The 25,565-nt window shown below is 40.3% G+C and overlaps 2 protein-coding genes across 2 annotated transcripts in view; one reads left to right on the top strand and one right to left on the bottom strand.

The window, feature by feature from the left end:
* The window catches only part of timeout (circadian regulator timeout), a 439,037-nt gene that overhangs the window by 111,305 nt on the left and 302,167 nt on the right, over positions 1-25,565 (top strand). The window lies entirely within an intron of this gene.
* LOC117220557 (uncharacterized) lies at positions 686-5,530 on the bottom strand. Its single transcript, XM_033470633.2, has one exon. It carries the CDS (start codon positions 5,214-5,216, stop codon positions 2,751-2,753), a length of 2,466 nt encoding a protein of 821 aa, XP_033326524.2. The 5' UTR covers positions 5,217-5,530; the 3' UTR covers positions 686-2,750.

Raw genomic sequence — 25,565 nt, 5'->3', positions numbered from 1 at the left:
AAATTAAATTAAATATCTTTTCACATGAGAGATGTCCACGAATCAACTCATTGATCATGCGAAATATAGGAACGTAAATATTGCATTGAATATTTGAAATTGCATTTACAGAGAAAAGAAAGATGAAAATTATATATAAAAAACGGAAGAAATCTGAAAGAAAGTTTAAAGAGAAAAGAAACGCAAGGATCGAATTAAAAGAAACAAGAAACCAAAAGATTTCATGTAAACAGAAACTAAATCAAAAAATTGTATGCAAATAAAAAAGAAATCTAAAAATTGCATTTGAAGAAAAAAGAAACGCAAGAATACTAATACTAGACCTGCTGCGAAGTAGTATAAAATAGGTGCATAAGAAAAATTGCACGATCTAGACAAGAAAATTCGATTGTCACGTCGAGATTCTGTAGATACTAACTGGATGAAGAAATAGTAAGAACGAAAAGAATGCCAAGCAAATCCTTGAAATCTCTGTGCACGATCCCAACAGGAAAAAGCTAAATTGCACAATCTAAAATCGCCGAAAAGAAATCGCGTGGGAATTGCATTGACGCAACAATGGGACTTAACACATTCGCTACCAGCGTCATGCATGTCTGACTATCATGATTTTGTATTCCGCGCGAAGAAAATAAAATTTATTCCGTTAATGCCGCTGTTCAACGCTATAGAATTACCAAATCAGTGAAAATAACTGCTTTCTTTTTTATTGTTTCCTTTACAATTCCTGATATTATAATCGTGTTATAACGATAACTAGTTTGTTACATAAAACCGGAACGAATATGCCACGGTAATAATGGATTTCGAAATCTAGTCAAACATTCAGATGAAAATGAAATCAAAATCAAGATTAGTGCGATCTTGTTACATAACAATGACATTTTCGACTGGATCATGAAGTCCATTTTTATTAGCGATATATTCGAGGAAACTAAATGTTCAAATGCAAGAAGAGAGTAGAACTAACGGTTACCATGGTGAACTTCAACTGTATAGTTTCGTTTTCTCGAATTAATTGACTTTTATATTGTGTGGGAATTGTTGGGGCTTGATATTCGACACTTAACGAGCTTCGATGGATCTAGCATTCGAATTCTAACACGGCATAATATTTCGAGGACTCGGAAGCATCACTTTACCAACAGCATCTCTGCCGGATGCTCTAAGAACGTTGCATTTAATACGAAATAACCGGCTGCTATCATATCGCAGGTAGCGAGCGTGTTAATGCGTTAATCATCGCGCCAAGAACCGTATAAAATCTCGGCCGGAAGAAACGTTCCCCGAACGACGGCCCGTCCCCATAGAAAATCAGAATCCGTGGAAGGCGTTCAGAAGAATTAATCCAGAGACTTGTGCATCTTTGTACGTCGGTTTATTATCATAGCAGTACTTTGACACTGGTTATTTTAAGAAAGATAATGTCTAGCCTCTTCGTTATTTCTTATCTGCTCTCTCCCGCTCTTATCCTCTGTGTTTTTTTTTTGTTCTGTTTGTCGAGGAGTCTTGGCAACTCTCCAAGTCGCTAGAATTAAGTTCGGAAGCTATGTTTCTGTACACTCGGTGTTGCCCGCCGTCGAGAGCGGTTTCCAACTCGCGATCATTCTCGCACACTCTCTTTTCTACTCTCCCCCTCTCCCTCTCTATCACTTTCTCTCTCTCTCTCTCTCTCTCTCTCTGCCATCTATACATGCACAACATACATGGAACAGACACACGCACGCAGACGCGGAAGAAACCGGTGCACACATACATACATACTCTGGGCTACTTGCTCTCTTCGCTCGTTCCTCGCACGCTTTCTCGCATCCCCATTCACCGGCACACGCTCGCGTACTCTCGAGGAACACCTCTTCTCTCACTCAGTCCCTCGGCGTTCGATAAAAGTTCTTCAGCAATCGGTCTCTCTCCCGTCCCCACCTGCACTGTCATTCAAACGTACAATTCACCACCGCGAAATTTCACGGCGGCACGTTTCCCTCCAGTTTCTTGTCCGCTTGCCGGCCCGTGTCCCGCACTGCTCGCGTGCACCGCGCGAAGAACCTGCCGAGAGTCGGACGACGCGTGTGTCCTCGGACCATCGAAGACGCGCGCGCGGGCCACGTTGCAGTTATTATTGTCACTATGTGCTATTGAACTCTCCGGATCGAGCCCGAGATCGATCGCAGCTGTCAGCGGTAATTATTGCCTCCTGCGGTTCTCCTCTCGCCGGTGTTTCTCTCTCTCTCTTTCTCTCTTCTCCCGTCGCGACGCGGCGCGGCGCGGACAGCGATTGGATCCTCGAAGTAGTCGGGAACGTGTGTGTTTGACGATCGATCAAGACCCCTCGCGTGAGCGTGTTTAATTTTAATTCGGAACGAATATTCTCGTCCAATCAACCTCCCCCGCTGAAAGCGTATCGATTCCCCGCTGAACGTAATCGAGCGCTCGAACGAGCTCTAAGCTCGGACGCCGACTCGCGCTGCCTCCCGACGGACCGGGTCCAATGCGGGGACAATCTCCTCTTCGAGTTTGTACTGAACCTTGACCCTAGCCCTCCGGGATGATCTAGATCGCGGACGAACGTGAAACCACGGTCGGGAGCCTTCGATCTGATCCTCTTCTCAGGCTCGCTCGAGCGACGTCCGGAAGCATCCGCCGAGCAGCGAGCCGGGCCAGCTCATCAGCGACGAGGATCGCTCGACGGGTTTCTCTTGATCGTTCTGTCTGCGCTCCCTCTCGAACAGTCGAGCGTGTTCCGACTCCGGTCACCAAAGCTCCGTGGTCGGAGTGAGCGTGTGCACCTCGATGTTCTCGTGACGGTGATACCTGTCCCTGCGGCGCAAGGTGGCTCTTCGCGACAGCACCACGGTCAGCGCCGCTGCAGCACCCAGCACGGCTCCGGCGAGCACCAGCATCCCTGGATGAGCACCAGCCGATAGGGCCTCGGACACTCTGGCGTCGGGATTAATCGCTCTGCTGTTCAACTCCTCCTGGACCGCGTTCGAGTCGAGTCCGTCGCCGAGCAGCGGGCTCTCTTTCGTCAAGTTGCTATTCAGGATCTTCGAGTGCTTGGCGTCGGCTTCCGTCTCATCCTCCGTCCGCTTCCGCGCGGCCAGTTTCGTCAGCATGAAGGAGACAGGCTCGCTCTTCCGCTCGTCCATCCCGTTAATTGACGGTTCGTGCCCGGCGACGTCCGTAATGGAATTCTTGATCTCCGCCGACGTCCGATTGACTTCGATTATCTTCTGCCGCGCGGCGCTCGCGTTCCTGAACAACGTCGGCGCTTCGAAGAAGCGGGTCTCGTTACCGGCGATTGGCGGCCTCGAGGCATCCTGCGACGATTTGTACTCGGTGGTGGACTCTGCCGGGTGATCGACAGCTTCCGTGCTCGTCGCGACGGCCAGCACCGGGGTTGGCGGCGATGGTAGATCACGGAGCAGCGATCCGGACCGCTCTTGCGGAGTCGCGCATCGGCCGGGCTCCAGGTCTTTGTTCAGCTGTTTGCGCTGCTGCAGCCATTCGGCTATCCAGTAGAGCTCCTCGGTGCAGTTCCAATTGTTCCCGCTAAGGTGCAGGATTCTGAGCTGCGGCAGCATGTACGGCAGGTCGAATCGGAGCCCGGTGATGTTGGTCGCGGAGAGATCCAGCTCCTGCAGGCTCTTGCAGGCGGACAACGCGGCGTCGTCCGCTAGAAGCTGCCTGGCCAGGACTGGGCTCTGGGAGACGTCGAGCAGCACGAGCCTTTCGGGCGTAGGTACCGGGAACGCCATGTCGCTCTGCTCTTCCTGCCGTCGCTGGAGCGAGGATAGTCTCGACATACGGAGCTTGGCGAGATTGCTCGGTCCACTCAGCGTATTAGCTGGCAGCGTTTTAATGGGATTATTGGACAGATCGAGCTCCTCGAGCACCGGTAATTGGCCGAGCGAGCCCACTTCGATCTCGCCGATGTCGTTGTCGTTCAGCGTCAGCGTTTTCAGATTGCACAGCCCCTGCAGATCGTTCAGCTTCAGACCTTGGATCCTGTTCCGGCGGAGGTTTAAATCGGTTAAGCTGCTCGGAAGACTGCGGGGCACGCGAACCAGGACGTTGCCAGAAATGTCCAGCTCCTCGAGCACTTCCAAGCGACCCAGCGCGTCGTCCTCGATATCCGTCAATCGATTCTCAGAGATGTCCAATATCCGCAACAGGGGATAGCTATCTAGATCGCCGCCGCGGATGGTGGTCAATTTGTTGCCGGCCAGTCGAAGAGCTCTCACGGATCTCGTTAATGCGGCCGGAACTCTGGCGAGGCCTGTGCGGGACGCGTCGACGGTCTCCAATCGTCTGCCGGTACCTAACAGCAGGGACACGTCCCTTTCCTTGAGCGGGTTCTCGGACAGCTTCAGCACAGACAATCCCGGCAGCGGTTGCAAGGTACCCGAGGCAGCCCGCGCCAGTCCGTTCCGCGAGACGTCCAACTCCCTCAGTCTGTTCAAGTTCTCGAACCACCTGGTGCCCAACACCTGCAACTGGTTCCCGCTGAGATCCAGCTTCTGTAGCGAGTAGAGCGGCGTGAGCGCGTTGTCCGGCAGCTTGGCCAGCCGGTTGTCCGACAGGTCGAAGAACTCCAGTTGGTCGAGGCCCTGAAACGCGTCCGGGTGCACTAAGGCGATCGCGTTTCTTCTCAAACTCAACCTCACCAATCCCGAAAGCGTCCTAAATCCGCCGGCACCGAGGCCGGTGATCGCGTTGTCGGACAGGTCGAGCCTCGCCAAGCCGGTCATGTTGACCGCGCGGACCGCGGCCAGGTCGTCCAGCCCGACCAGGCTGTTGCATGACAGATTCAGCGATCGGATGCGCTCGAAGCCGCGCCACGTCGCGTTCAAGAACACCAGGGAACAGTTCGTGAACGACAGCTCGCCGAGGCGAGCCAAGCCGACGGTCGAGTTGTCCGCAAACCGGGTATCGTTCCCGTCCAGCTCGTTCAGCCTGCCGATCAAGCCGAAATCGTCCGGCGGGTCGGTCGCCTCCAGCTCGTCGAAGAAGTTGATCACCTCGTAGTCCTCCGCGCCTTCGACCGACAGGCTGCTCGTCTTCGGGGACAGCTGGCCGAGCGGCGGCACACGACCGCGACACTTGACGAGAACCAAGTCCGTGTCCTCGGTGACCGACGTCTGGTGATGGCACTCGCACAGATCCGGGCACGCGGAGCCGGTCGCCATCAAGGCGAGCAGCATCAACGGAAGCCACATCGCTTCCCGCACGATCTTTTTCACATTTCGAACCGGCGCCGGTCGCTCCTGAAACGGTCCGCCGACGCTCCGAGGGTGGTACCGGTCGGCGGTGATCGCATCCCGTGACTGCCGGCGAGCGTCCGGTCGTTCATTCGCGAGACACGTCCTGCTACCGGCCTCTTTCGCGATTGATGCCGCCAAAACTTGCGCGTTAGACGCGAATGCCAGCCGCGGTAGCACCAGCAGCACCACCAGCAGCGCGGGTCAGACTATCAGCCGTGGCAGACGTGATGTCCATACGAAGGACTGACAAACACTGCGGCGACCGACTCGTAGCTGCACCCGCCGCTCCTCCGCCTCCTCCTCTGTCCTCTCCTCGCCAGGATAACCCTGTCTCTCTCGCGAACGAACCCCCGAAGTCGGGGCTTGTGAGCCGTCGCCTGTAACCCTCCACCCTTCCGTCTCTTGCCTTCTCTTTCTCCACCTATCCCTCTCCATCCCTCCCTCTCTCTCTCTCTCTCCATCTCTATTTCTCTTTATCTCTATCCGCTTCTCTCCGTCTCTCTTTCTCTCCGCCTCGCATCCCCACGCCGCCCATTCCTATGCAACCGGCGTAGGTGTGGAGCACACCACCGCGGCAGCCGTCGCTTTTGCTCTCGAACTCGATAAGGGGCGCGAGTGCGCTTGCGTCCTCAGGACGGACCGTGGCAACGCGTACAGCCAGTATCCCACGATTTCACGAACTACTGCCACCGACGACTGGCTGACTGACTGACTGCACGGTTCGCCGACTGTCTGTCCGATTCGACCCGGCTTTCTTAAGCCTGACTCGCGTGCCGGCTCTTGAAGCCAAGGCTACGCGAGCCGGCCCCGATGTCCCTGGTCCATCCGCGAGCGACTGCCGCCGCGATAGACGTCCACGTTTTTTGCTGCCGGCTGGTTCTCCGCGGGCCACGGAGGGGAACAGGTGACAAGTGACGGTCGGATCTCTGGATAGAGAGTTTAGGGGGTGATCGAAGGTTTTTCGGGATCGATCGGATCGGTTTCTGCCGGTATTCCCGGCTCGATATTCGGCGATCATCACGTATATCCGCTAATCCGAACGAAGTTTACCGGCCGGATCGCGAACTTCCTGCCATCGGGTTTCTTAAATTCGATCCGCGTGCTGGGATTACACAAAGGCTGGCCGGGATGCTGGATAAGAGGCACGCACGCTGCCTATCTTGTTAAGGCGGCCGATTCGATGCAATTAATTCGCGGCGCCTTCGGGAACGCCTTATGAAAGCCTGCTCGCCGAGCCGGAGCTTCTTTTTTGAACGGGACCCTCGGCTGGGAATATTCGGAGGGAATTGGCGAAGGCATTTGCTCGTGCATCCGAAATGAAAAATGGGATTTTCTGCGGCCCTTTGTGCTACATTTTCCGCAGCGTTCGGGAATATCAGGCTATGAAATATTCGATGTTTTTTTAATTAAATGCAGTTCCATAATTGCGTACTATTATTGCTTTTATGAGAAATGAGACTTCTTAATTTTTAAATGATTTATTAGCTGACTTTTATATTATTTGATAAATGTTTGTTGCAAGTCAAGAGATGTTATTATATGTTACGATTATAAATTATTTATCGTCCGTTATTGAAAGTCGTGGGTAACTAAATGAAAATTGAAAACTAACTAATTAATTGAAAACTATTTAACAAACGATGGATATTTCTTGTTAAGTGCACTCTTTTAATTGCACGCAACGTTTTCTGTTACAACACGTGATTATAAAGACAGGGTAGCCTAGGAAATATCACATTTTTACACACATTTTTTACCAAATGCATTTTTGTAATTGCATCCGGATGCAATATGACCGAGGAGAGCATAATCTGTTAATAGAACACGCGCACATCAACATGCAGGAAACAGAATATCAATTAACGGATATTTTTTATTAAATTGCACTTTTATATTTTCATCCCGCTGTAACCTGAAAATATCAGATAAATGTATGTCTAATATTGAAACGCATGTATTTATGTTGTATACCGGCATGCTTGTTATTAAATCTGCGGGAGTTTAAATTGAATTAATTGTTTTGCTTTCGCAGATATCAATTTTCATTTCACATTCTTCCCATCGAGCAAAACACATCCTCAATTTACTTGCTAGTGACTCTGTTAATTATTAATACTCTGACCCACTGGAAGTAATTAACGAGCCCGCTTTAACAAATATCTCCGGGGAAATAAAATAATATTCGATTTTAACGGGCGAAAACATGACTCGATTATGTCTGTTCATTATTTCAGGAATAATACGGTATTTCTGTTACCGGAGATAACTGGGAGAAGGAAAACCCAATCGTTGAGAACAGATCATGTTTTTGTTTTCGTCGAATTCTTCGCGGGAATCGACCAAACTACGATACACAACGAGAACAAACATTGTCGACGATTTCATCAATTTATTGTTTTGGTAGCAGCCGATCTCGCTTTAAACAAATGTGTGTATGTGTATGTGTGTGTACAGAATCGAGGTTGTGTTTCGCTTACGTAACCAAACATGAACCACTTCAATCCGATCCGTGCGCCTAAGATGCCATTGTGGTAGCTTGTGCTAATACATTCCTATTTTGAATAGAATGCTTGAATGGAGATCTCGAAATGAAAGCCGAAATTTACTGCCAATTGATTTCGCATCTTCAGGACCCTGTGGCATAATGCCGAAATTCTGACCGTTCGTTTCGTTTTTATTCACATGATTTTCAGTTCGTTTCGTTCATCAAATTATAGCACCCCGACGGTAACTTTTACACAATCTTTAAAACTTCATGGAGAGATGATCGGCAAAATTATCTGATACTGTAAAGAAATTGTCGGATATTGTAGAAAAAATTATTTAATAGTTTAAAAGATACTATAGTATCAAATACAGTCTCCAAATTATTAAATTCGATGTAGAAGTGTTCATCTAATGCCAGGTGTTTGACAATAGAACTATCAAACTCGGTAAAATCGTAAATTCCAGATCGTTTATTTTATCATTACTCAAATCGTAACAATGCTTTTTATTGATAATAATTTTTCCTTAAACTGTGCAAAAAATATCATACTACGAAAAAAATAACTCATGTTTCTGCGAACAATATTTCCGATATCATACATTTTCAAATCGCCTCTCCAATTCTCATATATCATTCGATGATTCAACTACACCAATTTGCAATTAGAATAACGATAAGCTCGCAGTTTCGTGAGCAATAACTGAATATATTTATTTATTCGGGTGCATTTCGAAATAAAAATTGTGCATTGTCTGGATAAATGTGGTCTTATTATTTTTATAAACTGACGGAATCTAGTCGTTTTTATTAGTATTGAGTAGTTCTAATAATGCAGAAATGCAGTTGCATCCAGAATACGGCAAAATTTTATTCGGATGACGAATAAGAGATAAAAACTAACGGATAGAATTTCATTCGACATTGTATAAATATCCAGTCGAACAAGAATTGATCCAGATAAAACTTTGTCCGAATAAGAGTTCTTTCAAATAAGACTTTGTTTGAATAAAAATTTATTCACACAGGAATTCATCTGGAAAATAATAGATTTGAATAAAATTGATAGAACATTGTATAGTGCTTTTTTTTATAGCATATCGATTCATTTCTTGTATCTTCCTTTTCACAATTAACTGTTTTTCAAATGTTACATCGAAAAGCTTGTTATTTTTAACAATTTTATATTTCCGTAAGTACCAGAAATTCAACTGATCCTGAATGTATTCTTACAAACACATTCTTATAAAATCACGTTAAAACAATCGTTAATCATTCGTTATTAAATTTCATTATTAATCGTTAAATCGTTATTATTCGAATAATTTTACAGTCTCTGCTCGAATAATTCTTTCGAACATAGAATTATTCGAATGATTTTTTCCAGTGAAGAATTATTCGAATGATTTATTTCAGTAAAGAATTATTCGAACGAAGAATCATTATAACTTAACGCTAATAATTATCATCCTGCTGATAAATCAATCTAGTACATAACTTTATACCACATAAATTTTAATTTTCTAAATAAATGTTCCACGAATTTCTCTTTGCGCCAAGGCTCACTATGCCCCGCGGTCTCCCGGGTGCATATAAATTACCGCGATCCACAGAACGCATTTTTTTAAATTATCGTCCCCGGTTCCGATAAAACAAGTTAAACAAAAGCGGCAGCTTTTTACTAGCAACATTTAAGTAACTGTATTTTCTTCGTTGTACGGTAATATTCGATACGTTCCGATGAAAAATAAAATTGTGTCAAACGTGGATTTCGAAAATTCGTCCATTTTAAAACGATAAAACCAGCCCACATATTTGGGCATAAAGAGTAGATTTAACCCGAGAAAGATAACCTACGTGGCAGAGGCGCCTGCGAAGACTGCTGATTTTTGTTAATTTTTCATAGAGGTCTAGTGATTTAAGTTTAAAATGACTTAAAATATAAAAAAATATAATATAAATGCATTTTATTTTTACAATAATGCCAAACCTTTAAAATGACTAGATTAACTTAAATAAATGTCCATTGTTAGTATAAAATTGACGCCTTAGAAAAGCATGCGCCTCTGAAGCGTATGGTTATCTTTTACGTACGTTGTCATATGGTTATCTTTCTAGGGTTAAGGGATGTTTTCAACCCGCCCACATAAACAGAACATTTGCATCGAACGTTAGCGAATAATTTTCCAAGGTCATTATTGCATATCAACATTTGCAAATAATTATTCTAGAGCATCATTGTATATAAACGTCATCAAATAATTTTCCAAGAGCATAATTGAGTACAAACGTTTGCAAATAATTGTCCAAAGACCACCGTTGCATAAAAATGGTTGCAAGTAATTTACCATGAGCATCATTGCGTATGAACGTTTACAAATAATTTGCCAAAAGCATCATTGAATGCAAACGTTTAACATTTGAGGTGATTGAATCCGGTGATTTAATCAGGTGATTTGTCAAGCGATTTAATCTGCTTCGAAAAAAGTTGTCGGGTCTCGAGAACTGTTCGAATGCTTTCCGCGAGGAGTTGTATTGGAGACTCGGCGATCCTCTTTCGTCAGAGGCAGTCCACCATTTCGCCTAACTCCTGCAGCCGATTCGAAGACGCGTTCGGTGACCCGGTTTAAATGACTTCGGAGTGACCGGTCCGTGCATGCACATATATTCAGCACTTCGGCAGGCAAGCGTCTCGACCCCCATAAATTAGTCGATCCCGCGTCCCTAATCTACCGGGAATTACGGCGCAACTTGCCGGACTTGCCGGACGATCGGACGTGATCTTAGGGCCCCGCTCCGATACTCTCCGATATTTCTATTCGATTAGGGGAAACGATCGCCGCGGCAAGTTGGCACGCCGGCCGCGGTTAAATACTTGATCCGGCAGACTTAAAGGGCGGATCTTCTCCCGATCGAGGACTTCGTTAGCGGGCCGTTACGCCGGCTACACTCCGCGGGACCCCGAACTTAAACAAGCTCGCGCTTGTCAATCACGCGGCCCGCGGCCATAAATGAGCCGTTGATTTCGACGGGAAACGCCGAACTTCGACGCACGCTAATTCTATCCGCCGATTTATCGTTGCGAAACTTTATCGGATTTCGCTTGGCCAGAAGTCGCAGCTGCGGAAAATTTGAAATTGCTTCGTGGAAATTGTCGTGATTGAAATGCGGAATTCGGGGCCGGGAACGTTCCGGCTGCATTGATACGGAATATAACACTGTGGAGTGCCGAGCTGTTGCGTAATGTTGCGCTCGGTTTACATAAGCGCCAGTTTTATTTTCAAAGTCACGTTTCGTTACGATACTCCTTGAAATTGTGACGCCCAGTGAGAAGGCGGTGTGTGCAAATATCGTGTGGAAATTTATGTCGTACTTTCAAAATGCACACTAAATTCGCACGTTTCATTCATGCAGAATATGGAGAGGGGATTATATCGAAACTGGGCGCATTGATTTCGACAAGATATATTCGATATGTTTCGTTGGAAAATACAATTCTGTCGATGATAGATTTCGGAAAAAATAGTCATATTTTTTTGTCGGCCACCGTCCATTTTAAAATGATGGCGATGATGATGCCCAACTATGAACCCTCATAGTTTGCATGAAATGTTAGCGAATAATTTTCCAAGGATGTTATCGCATATGACGTTATCGCATATTAACATCTGCAAATAATTATTCAAGAGCATCATTGTACATAAACGTTAGCAAATAATTTTCCAAGAGCATCATTGAATACGAACGCTTGCAAATAATTGTCCAAGATCGTCGTTGCATAAAAATGTTTCCAAATAATTCGTCATGAGCATCATTGTGTATAAACGTTAGCAAATAATTTTCCAAGAGCATCATTGAATGCAAACGTTTGCAAATAATTGTCCAAGATCATCGTTGCATAAAAATGTTTCCAAATAATTCGTCATGAGCATCATTGTGTACAAACGTTAGCAAATAATTTTCCAAGAGCATAATTGAATGCAAACGTTTGCAAATAATTGTCCAAGATCATCGTTGCATAAAAATGTTTCCAAATAATTCATCATGAGTATCATTCTGTATAAACGTTTGCTATTAATTTTCCAAAAGCATCATTGAATGCAAACGTTTGCAAATAATTTTCCGAGCGCGTTACTATACGCAAACGTTCGCAAATAATTTTCCAAGACCATCGTTGCATAAAAACATTAACAATTAATATCCCATGAACATCATCGCATACAGATGTTAATTGTTCAAGAACGCAGTTGCACGTAAACGTTGATAAATGACGCGAAAAGCTTGAGTATAAAAAGTACATTTTTCACGCAGCATTTTCACACGAAGCGTCACAAGTTTGGTGAACGGGATAAAACTAGAACAGATAGAAAGTCGAAAAATAAGAAACAGCCTAGCGTGCGGTCTGTGCGAGTTTCTCCGCTTTCGTCTGTCCGGAATTTTGAAATTCAATAAAAGCTACAAAGGAAACGAACACTTGCGATCTGTTCTTTTGCGTAGATTTAATCAAGAAGCTGAGACAGAATTTGTGTTGTAGATCGGAACAGGTTCTTTGTCCTTTGTTCTCTGTCCATTGTTCGTGCTGCTTTAATTCCTCCCGCCATTGAAATAAAAGAACATGTCGCATATACTCGGCCCTCTCGATTTAATGCTGCACAGTTCTTGACTTGGAACGAGGGAAACTTTGAGCCGAATTAAAGAATTCATGGCCGCGTTTCGAAGAGGAGCGACTGCGAAATGATGTAAAACGCATGCATAATTCTCCTTAACTATGCAACTCGCAATCAGTCGAATGTTTCCATGTGCTTTTACTACTGTTTGATGCATCACTGATGCTGTACTGTCCCCTGCTTGGCTTCCAATACTGTTCGACGCTCAACTTTCAATACCGTTTGATTCGATGCTCGGATGAAACGGAGTAGAATTTTAATCTGCACCCTTTCGTGCACTTCGCATCTTTCTTTGCGGAATTAGATTTCCATATTCCACGGATTCGTTAGGAACACAGGACTATTGTTAAACTCGAAAGTTTCAGACGTCGACTGCCATAGCATCCACATGCGAGTGTCGTGATTACCAGCTTAGTTCACAGAATAGATCTTTGTGTTACTGTACTTTTGTGCTATTCTTAACTGTTTAATTTTTATTTTAAAATAAGAAATAAATTACTTCAATTTGTGTGACGTAATTTATATATGGATGACAATTTATTTATCGGTCTTTAAATTTTATTTTAATTCTAATATGCACTAACAATAAGTAAATCGATTCTTTCATTCTTTTTTATTTAAAAGATGTTCGTAGATGTTAGTTAAAAGCAATTGTGAAAGTGTTCCTTGTTTTATTAAATTTTGAAGATTTTCAGCACGGTTTTACTGGAGGATTTCTTTAACGATTTGAGAAGTTTGCTTTGATTTCTCGATTTTATGTATTTATAGTAAAAATGAGTAGATCAAATGGGAAAGAGTAAATCACTTAAAATATTTAAAAAATGTTGTTATATTAATTCTACATCGTCAAAATAATTAAATAAGAAGTAATGGACGGACCGCGGTTTTTATGCGCGCATGAAAAGAAAAGAAGTAGATCAAATGTGAAACAGAAAAGATTTATAAAGAATTTAAAAATACCATTGTACGTTTTTTAACTAATTAAAATTATTAAAAAAGAAAAGAAATGTCTGGTTATGTCGAGATTGTGACAGGGTTATATCAGTTAGTTTAGTTAATGTACTTTAGCTACCGTAGTTAGTTTAGTTAACAATAATTTACAGTTAACGTAGACCATTTTTATTTTGCGTTCAAATCCGCAATCTAGTAATAAATTTCCGTATAGCTCTTGTACCTTGCAATAAGTACTGACAATTTTTAATCATACGTTATATAATCATCATGTGCATTACAATAATTAGTCTGCTAATTTTTTACATTTATAAGAAAAATAAGTAGAAATGCAAAGTTCAAATACAAAAGATGAAAAATATGGCCAAAATTTCTGAAATTCGATCATATTACGAATAACTTTATTATAGTATTTATAGCAAAACTGAGCGGATCGAATGCAAAATAATAAAAACGTTTAAAAAATTGAAAAATTCTGCCTTACTATTCCTAACTCGTTAAAATGATCAAGAAAAATAATAAATACCCTGCATTAGCTCCTGTATCTTGCAATAAGTGCAGACAATTTTAATTGATTAATCTAGTACAAATCCATTACAATAATGATCCTTTACAATTACAATAATGTCAAAGCCCACCATCCATGCAAAAGAAAAAACGTTCGCAAATAAATATTCAAGCGCATCGTTGCATAAAAATGTTGCCAAATAATTATTCAAGAACATTGTTGCATACAAATGTTAGCAAATAATTTTTCAAAAGCATCATTGCATAAAAATGGTGACAAATCATTTTCCAAGACCATCATTGCGTAAAACCGCTAGCAAATAATTATCCGAGAGCATCGTTGCATAGAAACGTTAGCTAATAATTATTCAAGAACACCATTGCATACAGACGTTAGCAAATAATTATCCAAGATTATCATTTTTTACAAACATTGGTAAATAAAATTTTAAAAACATCAATGCATATAAACGTCGACAAATCATTTTCCAGGCGCATTGTTTCGTAGTAACGTTAGCAAATCATTTCCAAAAGGCATCGTTGCATAGAAACGTCAGTGAATAAAAAAACTATTGCAGCTCCAATAAATGACAACAACGTGAAGGCGGCACCTTCGCGCAAAAATAATTAATATTATTATATTTATTTAATATTAATATATTAAAATAAAATATTGAGATGCGTCAACGAAGTTTGTTGCGACTTCGATCGCTCCGCATTATGCGCCGATAACGCGGGCAGTGACAATTTGAAGTTGCACGGAATTCGGCATTCTCTTAAACGCGTTCCATGGTGTCGCGAGTTTCCATGGACATTATAGTAAATTAGTAACGATTCATCGCAGCGCGTCGTACCCAATTAACCGGGGTTCATCAGCAGCAGCTCAAAAACCGGCGCGGAGGCGAGCCATCGTTCGCGCGATCCAACCCCGCAGCGACTCCGTTTCAGGTGGGCGACGCGCCGGTGACGCGGGGGTGTATAAAATTAACAATTTCGTCGCAGCGAGTTCAGAGTTCCGTGGTTCCGTAGTACCCTTCGGGGGTGGCTAGGTGTTGGTAGCTTGTAGCCGGCTAGCTACACTCCGTGACAAAACTGTGGGAAAGTGTACTGTGTGATCCGCTGGAAGATAGCCACTTAAACGCAGTCCGATTTTTGTTAACAGGCAAAAAGTAATGTGTTTCGTTTTCTTTGCTGCGACCAGATTGCGGATTTCATGCATTTATGACGAACCAAATAAAAAAATAATGAGTGTTGTTGCGATTTGAAAAATAAGATGATTAAAAGCGTGTAGTAATGTTGACGTACCACTTGTTATTTTAAAAAATTGTTAAGGACGGAACGAAAGTTCTGAGTGACTCCTGACATATGCATTAATGCAGAATACTTTTATTTTGCGTAGAAATCCGCAGATTTTTATGCGAAATTAAGGTAGATGGTTATGATTGCGAGAGTTGTCAATCGTGGACCTGTCATTGATGACAGAAAATTATAATTATATGAAATAACGTAGTTATAACACGTGACAATTTTTTCCAGGAATTAATTAATATTAAAAAATAAATTAATATTAAAAGGTATATTAATATCTGAAAAAATAATTTTATTGAAACGTGGATGATTGAAAATAATATTAGAAGTGCATATGCGAACAATTGTAAGAAAAATAATAGGAAAATGCAACAATTTATTGTTTATCATCTACAACAATGTATCGAAGTTAACATAATTTGGTGCATTTGCTAAAATTAATTTTCTTTGCAAATTTTGCTATCATAGCAAACCTTAATTGGAATGATAAAAAACATAACTAACGAACTTGATTCTAATGAATCGTTTAATTTAGCAGCAGAACAAAATTTCAAAGAGAATCGTTCGTTTAAATAATACAATTACTTAATTTTCTTCCGTATTTTTAACATTGCACATTTAGCATTAACACTATTTTACACCCGTATTTTGTAATTAATTGTATAATCGTTGTAGGAAAAGTTGAGAAGTCAAATGAGAAAACGTGATGAAACTTAATAAATAATTTAAGATTAGAATTCTGAGAGGTGTCTTTTAATCCCTTTGGTAAAGAGAACGAGTAATTAGAATTTTGAAAGCTGTTCTTCGACTTCTTTCGTAAAAATGGTGTTAATACATTCAATCTAAAAGCTTCTCCATTCGGTGTGTCTGTTCGTAGAGACTGTTTCGATGTTCTGCTATGTTCTGCTATTATCGGCACACACAGCTTTGTAACTCCTAGAAATATTAATTATAGCACACTGGGTTCGAAGAACGTTTCTTCGTGTAAACAGTGACACTTAGTATACAGATATGGGAAATTCTCTGTTATAATAGGGTAAATGTAGGCAACAGTTGCATCAGGAACGATGAGCTGCAATTACTCTTTGACGGTGGACTCGCTGCACGTGTCATACGCGTTCTTAATTAAACACAGTGATTACTTTGTATTTCAAGCTGTCGATTGCAAATAGGAGCTGCTTTTAAAATTAATACAAACTCTCAATTGGATTATGAAATATTCAGATGTCCGACAGTTTTCGCGTTTCCAAATCGTATGTTGGCAGTTTTAAGTGAAGAAAGAGGAAACACGAAATGTGAAACATTATCTTGCATTGTGTACCTAATTAACCTCTCCAATTTTTCAGAAAAGTTCAAATCTTCGTGGATCATTGACGATTTTTATCGAATAAATAGGAAGCATTCGGAACAAGCATAGTTATTAATTTAATTACAGTACTATTTAATAATAAATCAATGCAACTGAAAGTTTGCAGCCAATTGGTCCCAAACCTCGCCATCTCTTTATTCGGGACCCACTATTATCAAATGAAAAAAAATCGGTCACAGTTACTAATTTTAATAATAAGAATTTTTAATTTAATAATAAGAATTATTCGAATAAAAAGCGAAAAATTATTCGAATAGAAAACAAAAAATTATTCCAATAAAAAACGAAGAATTATTTCAATAAAAAACAAAAAATTATTCAAATAAAAAATAGAGAATTATTCGAATAAAATATTCGGTTAAAAATATTTCATTCGAATAATCATCTTAGGTAAATACTTACTCGAAATAATTGGAATAATACCCAAATCCGGTGCTAGTCACGCAGCAGCTGTGGAAGAAACCGTCGTGCAACGGTTTAATCGCAATTCTGGTTAACAATAAATGATAAAAACGTGAACGTTACAGCGGCAACCACAGTCAGAAATCGTAAAATCATTACAAGTAAATTGCCCTCGGAAACCGACTATCCAGTAGAACCGAAGCCAAGCCTTTTAGATTCCATCGATTCACCGCAGTGCCTTATAATTTTGTCACGGAGTGTAGGAAACGTGAGCGACTGGAAAGTCCTGGTCACAGGACGAGCGGGGGCAGAACCAGCCAGCTAGCTAGCTAGCTACCGAACGAACAGACATGGGTTGAAAAAGAAACAGGATTTCGGGTAGTGCCGGTTGATAAGGGAAATCTTTCGGGCTTGCGGTGCCAACCGACATGTAATTTCACCGAAATAGAGGATGGAATCCTGCCGGCCGTGCCGGTTACGAAGTTACTTTTACGATAGTGCCGGTCGAATGTAAATGGGAACAGTGTCGGAAAGACCGAAGGAGAAAACCGGGACGACGGAAAAGACAGAGTGGCCGATGCCTGGTGGACGAGGTAGGACCTGGCCGCGAGAGAGCACGCGGGAAATCCGAGGGAGAGGAGAACCACTCGGCGAGAAGGGACGGAGAGAGAAAGGACACGGTAGATAAAGGACAGAGAAACGCAGAAATAGAACAAGGTGAAGAAGGAGAACGAAAGAGGACGTGGTGCAGAATGGAAATAGAGACAGGACAAGGTAGAGAGAGACAGAGAAATGCGGGAAGAGGACAAGGTAGAGAGAGAGACAGAGAAATGCGGGAGAGGACGAGGTACGGAGAGAGAACGAAAGATGACGTGAATACGGAGTAAAGAAAGAAAGAGGGCAAGTTAGATAAAGACTGAGGAAGCAAAAATAGAACAAGATACAGAGAGAGAGAAAGAAGACGTGGTACAGAATGAAGAAAGAGAGAGGCCAAAATAGAAAGAAAGAGACATAGGAATACAGAAAGAGGATAAGGTACAGAGAGAGAATGAAAGAAAACGTGATACAGAGTGAAGAGAAAGAGAAAACGAGGTAGAGAAAGACAGACAGACAGAAAAAGATAACAAGAGAATAAGAATGAGAGAGAGAATAAGGCAGAGAAAGACCGAAATAGAACGAGGTACAAAAAGAGAACGAAGAAGGACGAGGTACAGAATGAAGAATGAGGAAAGATATGGTAGAGGAAGACATAGAAAGACACAAATAGAACGATACAGAAAGAGAACGAAAAAAGACGAGACATAGAATGGAGAAAGAGATAAGACAAGTTAGATTAAAGACAGAAATAGAACAATGTACAGAGTGCCAAAAAATAACGGTCACGTCAAGATTTTGTTAAGAAACAATCATCGGTAGGAAATTAATTTTTATTCGCGTAGAAGGTAATCGTCATTAAATTATAAGAAAAATTTGTAAAAATGCAGTGATTTAAAAAATGACCTTTTATGAGCGTGAACACTAGTTAATGGTTGTAAACGACTAAAATTTGTTTGGTTACCAATAATCGTTATAAACGATCGAAATAGTTTTTGATTACGAATAACCATTATAATTAACGAGAACAGTTTTTGATCACGAGTAATTATTATCGACATTCAGAATCTTATTTCTTAATTTATTCTTTATCTTAGATTTCTTAATTTATTCTTTTACTCTTACGTTAGAACTGTATTCTAATTTATTACTTCTACGAAATTGAAATAGGATAAATACAGTAGAACCTCGATTAACCGAACTGGATCTTCCTCTATCTTTGTTATTTAGATTGTCGATTGTTCGAAGAAATAACGATGAACTGTTGAAGGACCTCGATTAAACCTCGATCTATCTTTTTATACTATTGTATCAATAATTTATGTAAAATCGAAAGAAATTGTCTATCTATTTTGAATTCAGATAATTGAACTTCTACTGTATATCTTCCGTCATTTACTAATTTGAATAAGTCAAAAATAATACAACGATGTTCTGAAATTCGTCTGTTGACTCTACAATTTTTTGTATTTCATCTGCTCATTTTTGTTAATCATTCACAATGAGAAGGAGAAAGAGAATAAGGTAGACCGAAAGAGAGACACGACAGAGGTAGACAGAGAAGTGAGAGAGAGAGAGAGAGAGAGAGAGAGAGAAAGAGAGAGCGAGAGAGAAAAAGAGAGTGAGAGTGAGAACGAAATAGAGAGAGAGAGAGAGAAAGAGAGAAGGAGAAAGCGAGAGAGAAAAAGAGAGAGTGAGAGTGAGAACGAAATAGAGAGAAAGAGAAGAAGGTACAGATAGAAGGGAGAGAATGAGATCAAGGCGCAGATAGAAGAGAGAGAATAAGGACAAGGTAGAGAGAGAGAGAGAGAGAGAGAGAGAGAGAAAGACAGAAGGAGAAAGCGAGAGAGAAAAAGAGAGAGTGAGAGTGAGAACGAAATAGAGAGAAAGAGAAGTAGGTACAGATAGAAGGGAGAGAATGAGATCAAGGCGCAGATAGAAGAGAGAGAATAAGGACAAGGTAGAGAGAGAGAGAGAGAGAGAAGGAGAGAGCGAGAGAGAAAAAGAGAGTGAGAGTGAGAACGAAATAGAGAGAAAGAGAAGTAGGTACAGATAGAAGGGAGAGGATGAGATCAAGGCGCAGATAGAAGAGAGAGAATAAGGACAAGGTAGAGAGAGAGAGAGAGAGAGAGAGAGAGGGGGGGAGAAAGTAAGAGAGGAACCCGGAGAAAGAGAGTGAGAGAGAAGAGAGAGAGAAAGGCAAGAGGTGGAAGTAAAGGGGATGAGACCGTCGGAGTTTGTAATTGCAGCGGCTTTAACGCGCTGCTGATGGCCGATGGCACCCGGGACTGGGGTAATGGTCTGCACCAAATGTCTCTTCTTGCTAGAGAGCAGAGACGCCGAGGGAAACTTGAGGGGACGGGGAAACGGTATTCGAGAAGACACCGAACAAGAGAGCCACATGGATTCATCGTCTTTCCTTCTTGCGGACCAACGGCACAGGGCAACGGGAACGACGACGACGGCAACTGCGACGTCGACGGCAAACGGGAACTCGCCTCTTGAATCGCTCCTTGCTCGCCGCGTCACAGCTGTTGACATCGACCAATATGTTTCTTTGGCCCATCTCGCGGGCCCCGATTAGGACACAGGTCACTGCCGATGCAACCATGCTTCTAATCGGGTAAACAGTGAAATGAGGGCACGGGCTCCTCTCTCTCTCTCTCCCTCTCTCTCTCTCTCTCTCTCTCTCTCTCTCTCTCTCTCTCTATTTCTTTCTTTCTCTCTCTGCAGCTCGAGAATTCAAATCGCGGGCGGGCTGCATTTTGTCCGACTGTTCTCGAGAGTCTTTCGGTCATGGTCTCTCATGGTTGGGGTCAGAGTTCATCATTATTCGAATTGTTTCGAATTAATACTTAGCTAAGAGAATTATACGAACGAATACTGTTTAGTCGGACATTTATTCGAATATTCTATTTAGTCGAATGAATTATTTGAATAATTTTTTATTCGGATTGAATTGTTCGAATAATTCTTTACTCGAATTGATCACTCGAACAATTCTTTATTGGGATAAATTATTCGAATAAAGATTGTGAAATTATTCGATCAATTCGTTGTTCGAATAAATTATTCGAATGTAGGTTGTGAAATTATTCGAATAATTAATTCGAATAAAGATCGTAATATTATTTGAACAATTCTGTATTTGAATAGAGATTGTAATATTATTCGAATAATTCTTTCGAGAGTTAAAAGCCACAAACCAAGAGCACATAAACATTAATAAATGCTTATTAAATTAAAGTTGTTGTTTGAGCTATTTACGTGTGTACGAAATACAGGGGGATCAAGTGGAGGTTAATCGAACGGATTTTTTTGTGGTTCGATTTTATGGGACTTTCTTACCGCTGGTTCGATTGTAAGATGCGGGTCAAATTGTTTGTAAGATACGTACGGGAAATCGACAATAATGGTGAGTTCAGGGAAGGAGTTCACACTCATGATTTCACCTGGAAAATGGGCCGTCACCTAAATAACACGATCTAAGAACAGGTCAGTTGTTCCGTGAACGTTAACCGGTACGTGTTGATCTTGTCGAGTCGAGGTAGTGTTGGTGAAATGGTTCTGCGAGAATGTACTTCTGGAGCAGTGACGAGATGTATCGTTAGCGATTCCGACGAAGTGTAAATGTTCAAATTTCTATTTCTATTTATAGAATCTTGTCACGTTTTTGTACAATTTTTATTTTGCTGTTCCTTTGCTTATTTAGATTTAATCGAAATTCTAAAACAGTTAAAAATTGATGCCCTGAATTTGCACAATTTTAATTTTACTTTCGCTGCACTTCTTTTATTTGTTTCAGACTATAAACTATTTAGAGATTTATGTTCTAAGTTCAAACAATTTTGACTTTACTATTGCTCTATGTGTTTCAGTTTGTCTTAAATTATAGATTATTTGAAAATATACGTTCAAGAAATCTAAACAATTTTATTTTTACTTTCTTCTGTGTGTGAGATAACCACGAACATGATTGACGAACATACTCGTCGACTGCAGATTTTTATGTAAAGTAACAGTTGCCTGCATCAATTGGAAAAAATAGGAACTAACTAGCAAATGCATTGTTTGTTTACTTGTTTTAATAGATTAATGATAATACACTGGCACTTTCAAATTTTGTTCACCTTTTTACTATTTGAAGTTACATTTAATCAATTTTGTCATAAATGCATGAAATTCGCAGTCTTTGACTTCTTTGTTAAATTCTATATTTTATAAAAGAGTTATGTTAAAAATAACGAAGAAAGTCCAACATATACAGTATAATTACAATAACTTGCACTCTTTTCATAGAAATTGCAACAAGTAGATTCTACATTAATCTCAATAAATAAAAAATGTAGTAATTTTTTTAAACGCCGTAATCTAATTTGACGAAATTTGCTAACAGTATCCTTTTTTAGCAGCGATTCTTCATGAAATGTGCTTGTCATAAATTTTGTCGTACGAATATTTGACAGTATTATAAAGCGTTTTTTTCAATATGAGTGATTGATTTTTAAACGTCTGACATTTGTCAAGCGAATGTCCACGGGAATATCACAGGTGTCGTCAGTTACCTTTGGTAAATTATTCTACAGCTACAGGTAGCTCCAGAATGTGTACAAACTATAAAAATTCGCTTTCATTTTAGAGAGCTTTCCACTAGTATTTCCAGTCTATTGTCAAAATTTAGTTTGATGTTTTTTTCACATCCAGAGTACATATGAATATTGAACAAATAATTTCTCGAGAAATAGTACAATTTTGTGTTGGGCGTTGCCAGCATTATTCTCGCAATTTGCCTATTGATATGACACTTCACGTATCACAGATCGCATAATTTGCATTGTTTCTTCTTTTAGAAATTCCCACGGTGCTTTGCGACTGTGTTACAGCTGCGCATCGTTAATTTTCAATTGCTCGCTCGTTATTATGCTCCCGAAATGAACAGATGCTTCATTACACGACCATTGTTTGGATATTCCAATTTGCAGACAACACCGTGGTTGTTAATTGAAATCATCCTACTCCGCGAATCTACGAACGTGATCCCCCAGTCAGTTTATAGAATTTTTTACGAATCCGTCAATCAAACCGGGTTTCGGACGAAACAAAAGTAATTTGGTTAAAATAGAAATTTCTTAATTGCAAAATTCGTTTCAAAGTTCATTGAAAAGTCCATTACGAAATGCATTTGAAATTCCATTTTGAAATTCATTTCAGAATTAAATCCAACGTTCATTTCACAAATTATTTCATGATTCGTTTATCAAATCATTTCGTAGTTTATTTCAAAGTTCATTTGGAAATTCATTTCAAAAGTCATTTCAAAATTCGTTTGTAAATCCATTTTACAATTCATTTCAAAATTCAATTCATAATTCAATTCATAATTCATTTCAAAATTCAATTTATAATTCACGTCAAAATTCATTTCAAAATTCGATCGAATGACCGGTTTCTTAATTCAATCAATATTATAAAAATAAAAGATGTACTTTTCATTAGAAAAATTAAAAAAAAAATAGAAGAATTAAAACTGTATAAAATTGTAATAAATTCGCTTCTCTCATTTTTATCAAGCAATGCAACACCAGTTATTTTAACTTCTTGTTTAATATAAAAAAAAGAACTCTGAGTGTGCACATAGAAGAGATTAATATCTCCACGAATCATTTGAATCAAAGATTTTCGAGTTACACCTGTTTGCATCGTTTCAAGGCAGTAATGCGTTCGATTAATGCTTCGCATAAGTATCTCCCACTGGATAAACGACGGCACTCGACGTTGAAATACTTAAACGACGCGCGGCGCTCCTCTGACTTGGGAAAAATGTACTCTGGCGAGGTGTAGTATATTTAACTGCAAGTAGTCTACGTAGAAAAAAAGCTTACTGCTGTTCCTCGCGAGCACTTGTTCCACGAGCAATTCGCTTGGATACGTAAAAACCGTCTCTCCGCTTAAGCTCGTTAATATTCTGAATATTTTTATTTGTATCCTCGAATAATCATCGGAACGAGATAAAAGAGATCGTAATTTTTTCCAGGATAAATGAACTCACGTTACATGGAAGTTGGCCAAAAAATTAGTAGCTAATTTTTATTCAAGCCTTTGTTCATTAATATAGACATAATCTGTTCTCATTAATTTTTTTTTACAGTTTTTTGTGATTATTGAATCAATTTTATTATAAATTTAGTTTGCGAAATTTTACTGTTGCAAACCCTTTGCAAAACCTTTTGCAATGAAACTGCATGCACGAGTTTATTTGAACAACGTGCACAAATTTTTAAAGCATACTGAAATCGAAGTAGAATTAAATATAATAAGTATATGTATATAATATTGTATATGTATATGATACATTATATGCATATGCATATTTAATATATGTATTGTGCGTACACGTATATTTAATATGTTGTATGTACATGTATATGTAATATATTATATGTACGTGTCTATATTTAATGTATTATATGTATACGTATATTTAATTTAGTACAAAGTAAACGGTAAATAATATAAATATAATAATAATATTTGATAATTCTGTTATCAAAATCAAGGAACGAAAGTAAATGGAATCATACAAAAAATAAAAATCGTCTCGTTCTATGAAGGAAATGATTAATTTCGACGAAGAAGTGCTGATCAACGTGCGTGTGAAAGAAATCGTAATGCAAGCGTTTAATACAGCTTGATGTGTGAAAAATCGAATTATGGCAATAACAAAAACCGGCTAAAAATCAAAATTTTCTAAATTTCCGGATGGACTTTCTCGTTAGCAGAAATTGGGCTCAGCGAACGGTGCTTCAAAGTGTTGAGTGCTCGGTGTACATCGACGTTGGAAGATGGTTAAATTGACAATTTGTTTCGAAGGCACTGCGATGCACGCGTCGATGACAGTTTTAAGGGTGTTCGTTGGTATTCGCATGATCCGTCGGATCCAGCCTTTTAATTCTGAACTGGAACGTGGCGAGAGTGTGGGATGCGGCAGAGAGGCACAATCTTTCAAAATTCGTGTCAAGTGCTATCGTGCTGGCAGCAGAGCGGGGCAATACGCGATCTCGGACGATAATGTTCTTGTGCCAAGCCACCGAAAACTTGCACCGTAAGTCACCGGGAATAAGAAACCCTCGTCACACTTTAATATCTCGCTATCGACGTCGAGCGATCTCCTCCAACTGTGATCTATTAGACCTGTTCTACGTTGATTGGCACTTTTCTATTCGGTACAATCTATCTAATTGAACGAGACAATATTTTGTGCCCCGCGTGTGTCCATTTGCTTTCGCTTCTGAATTTTTGTGAGAGAAGAATTAAATCCTCTATCGATTTGAACGAAATGAATGACATTCATATTTGGTCGATTATGAATGAAAATTTCATCGCGAATTGAGCACGGAGTTGGGCAACATTTTATTCGGATGACGGATGGAAGATAAAGACTTAACGAATAAAATTTTGTTCGACGCTATCAAATAAATATTCAACCGAATTGATCTAGATAAAAATTTGGCCGAATAAAATTTTATTTGAGTAAGAATTCATTCGAATAAGAGATTTTTTTTTTTATTCGAATAAGAATTTATTCCTGCTGGAATTCATTCGGAAAATAATTGATTTGAACGAAAGTTGTAGAATATAAAGTGTTCATTCGCAGGGTTAATCATCCTCAAATGTATTGAAAACAATACCAATTGTATGATAGAAAATGATAGCAACAACTCAAAAGTTTCTAGAATTGCCAATGCAAAGTGTTGTATTTATAATTTATAATTTTGTTGTTAAATTACGTCAGTAAATGTAATTTTCTAAATTTTTAGAGAATTTTTAGATTGCGTAACATGCCTGTCTAAAGAAATAAAGTACTATGAAATTGTACTCTGATTTCTCACAGTACACATTATTATGTTTATACATTGTTGAAATTTGTTACGTTTGTTGTATCTTTAAAGATCGAATACAATAATTATTCATCGATTACAAAAATCTACGATGTTCAATATTATATATCATTGAAAATAAAA

Source organism: Megalopta genalis, chromosome 2, assembly GCF_051020955.1.
Source record: "Megalopta genalis isolate 19385.01 chromosome 2, iyMegGena1_principal, whole genome shotgun sequence".
NCBI classification, from domain to species: Eukaryota; Metazoa; Arthropoda; class Insecta; order Hymenoptera; family Halictidae; genus Megalopta; species Megalopta genalis.
Note: the sequence above shows the minus strand (reverse complement) of the source record. Positions and strands in the feature narration are given on the sequence as shown.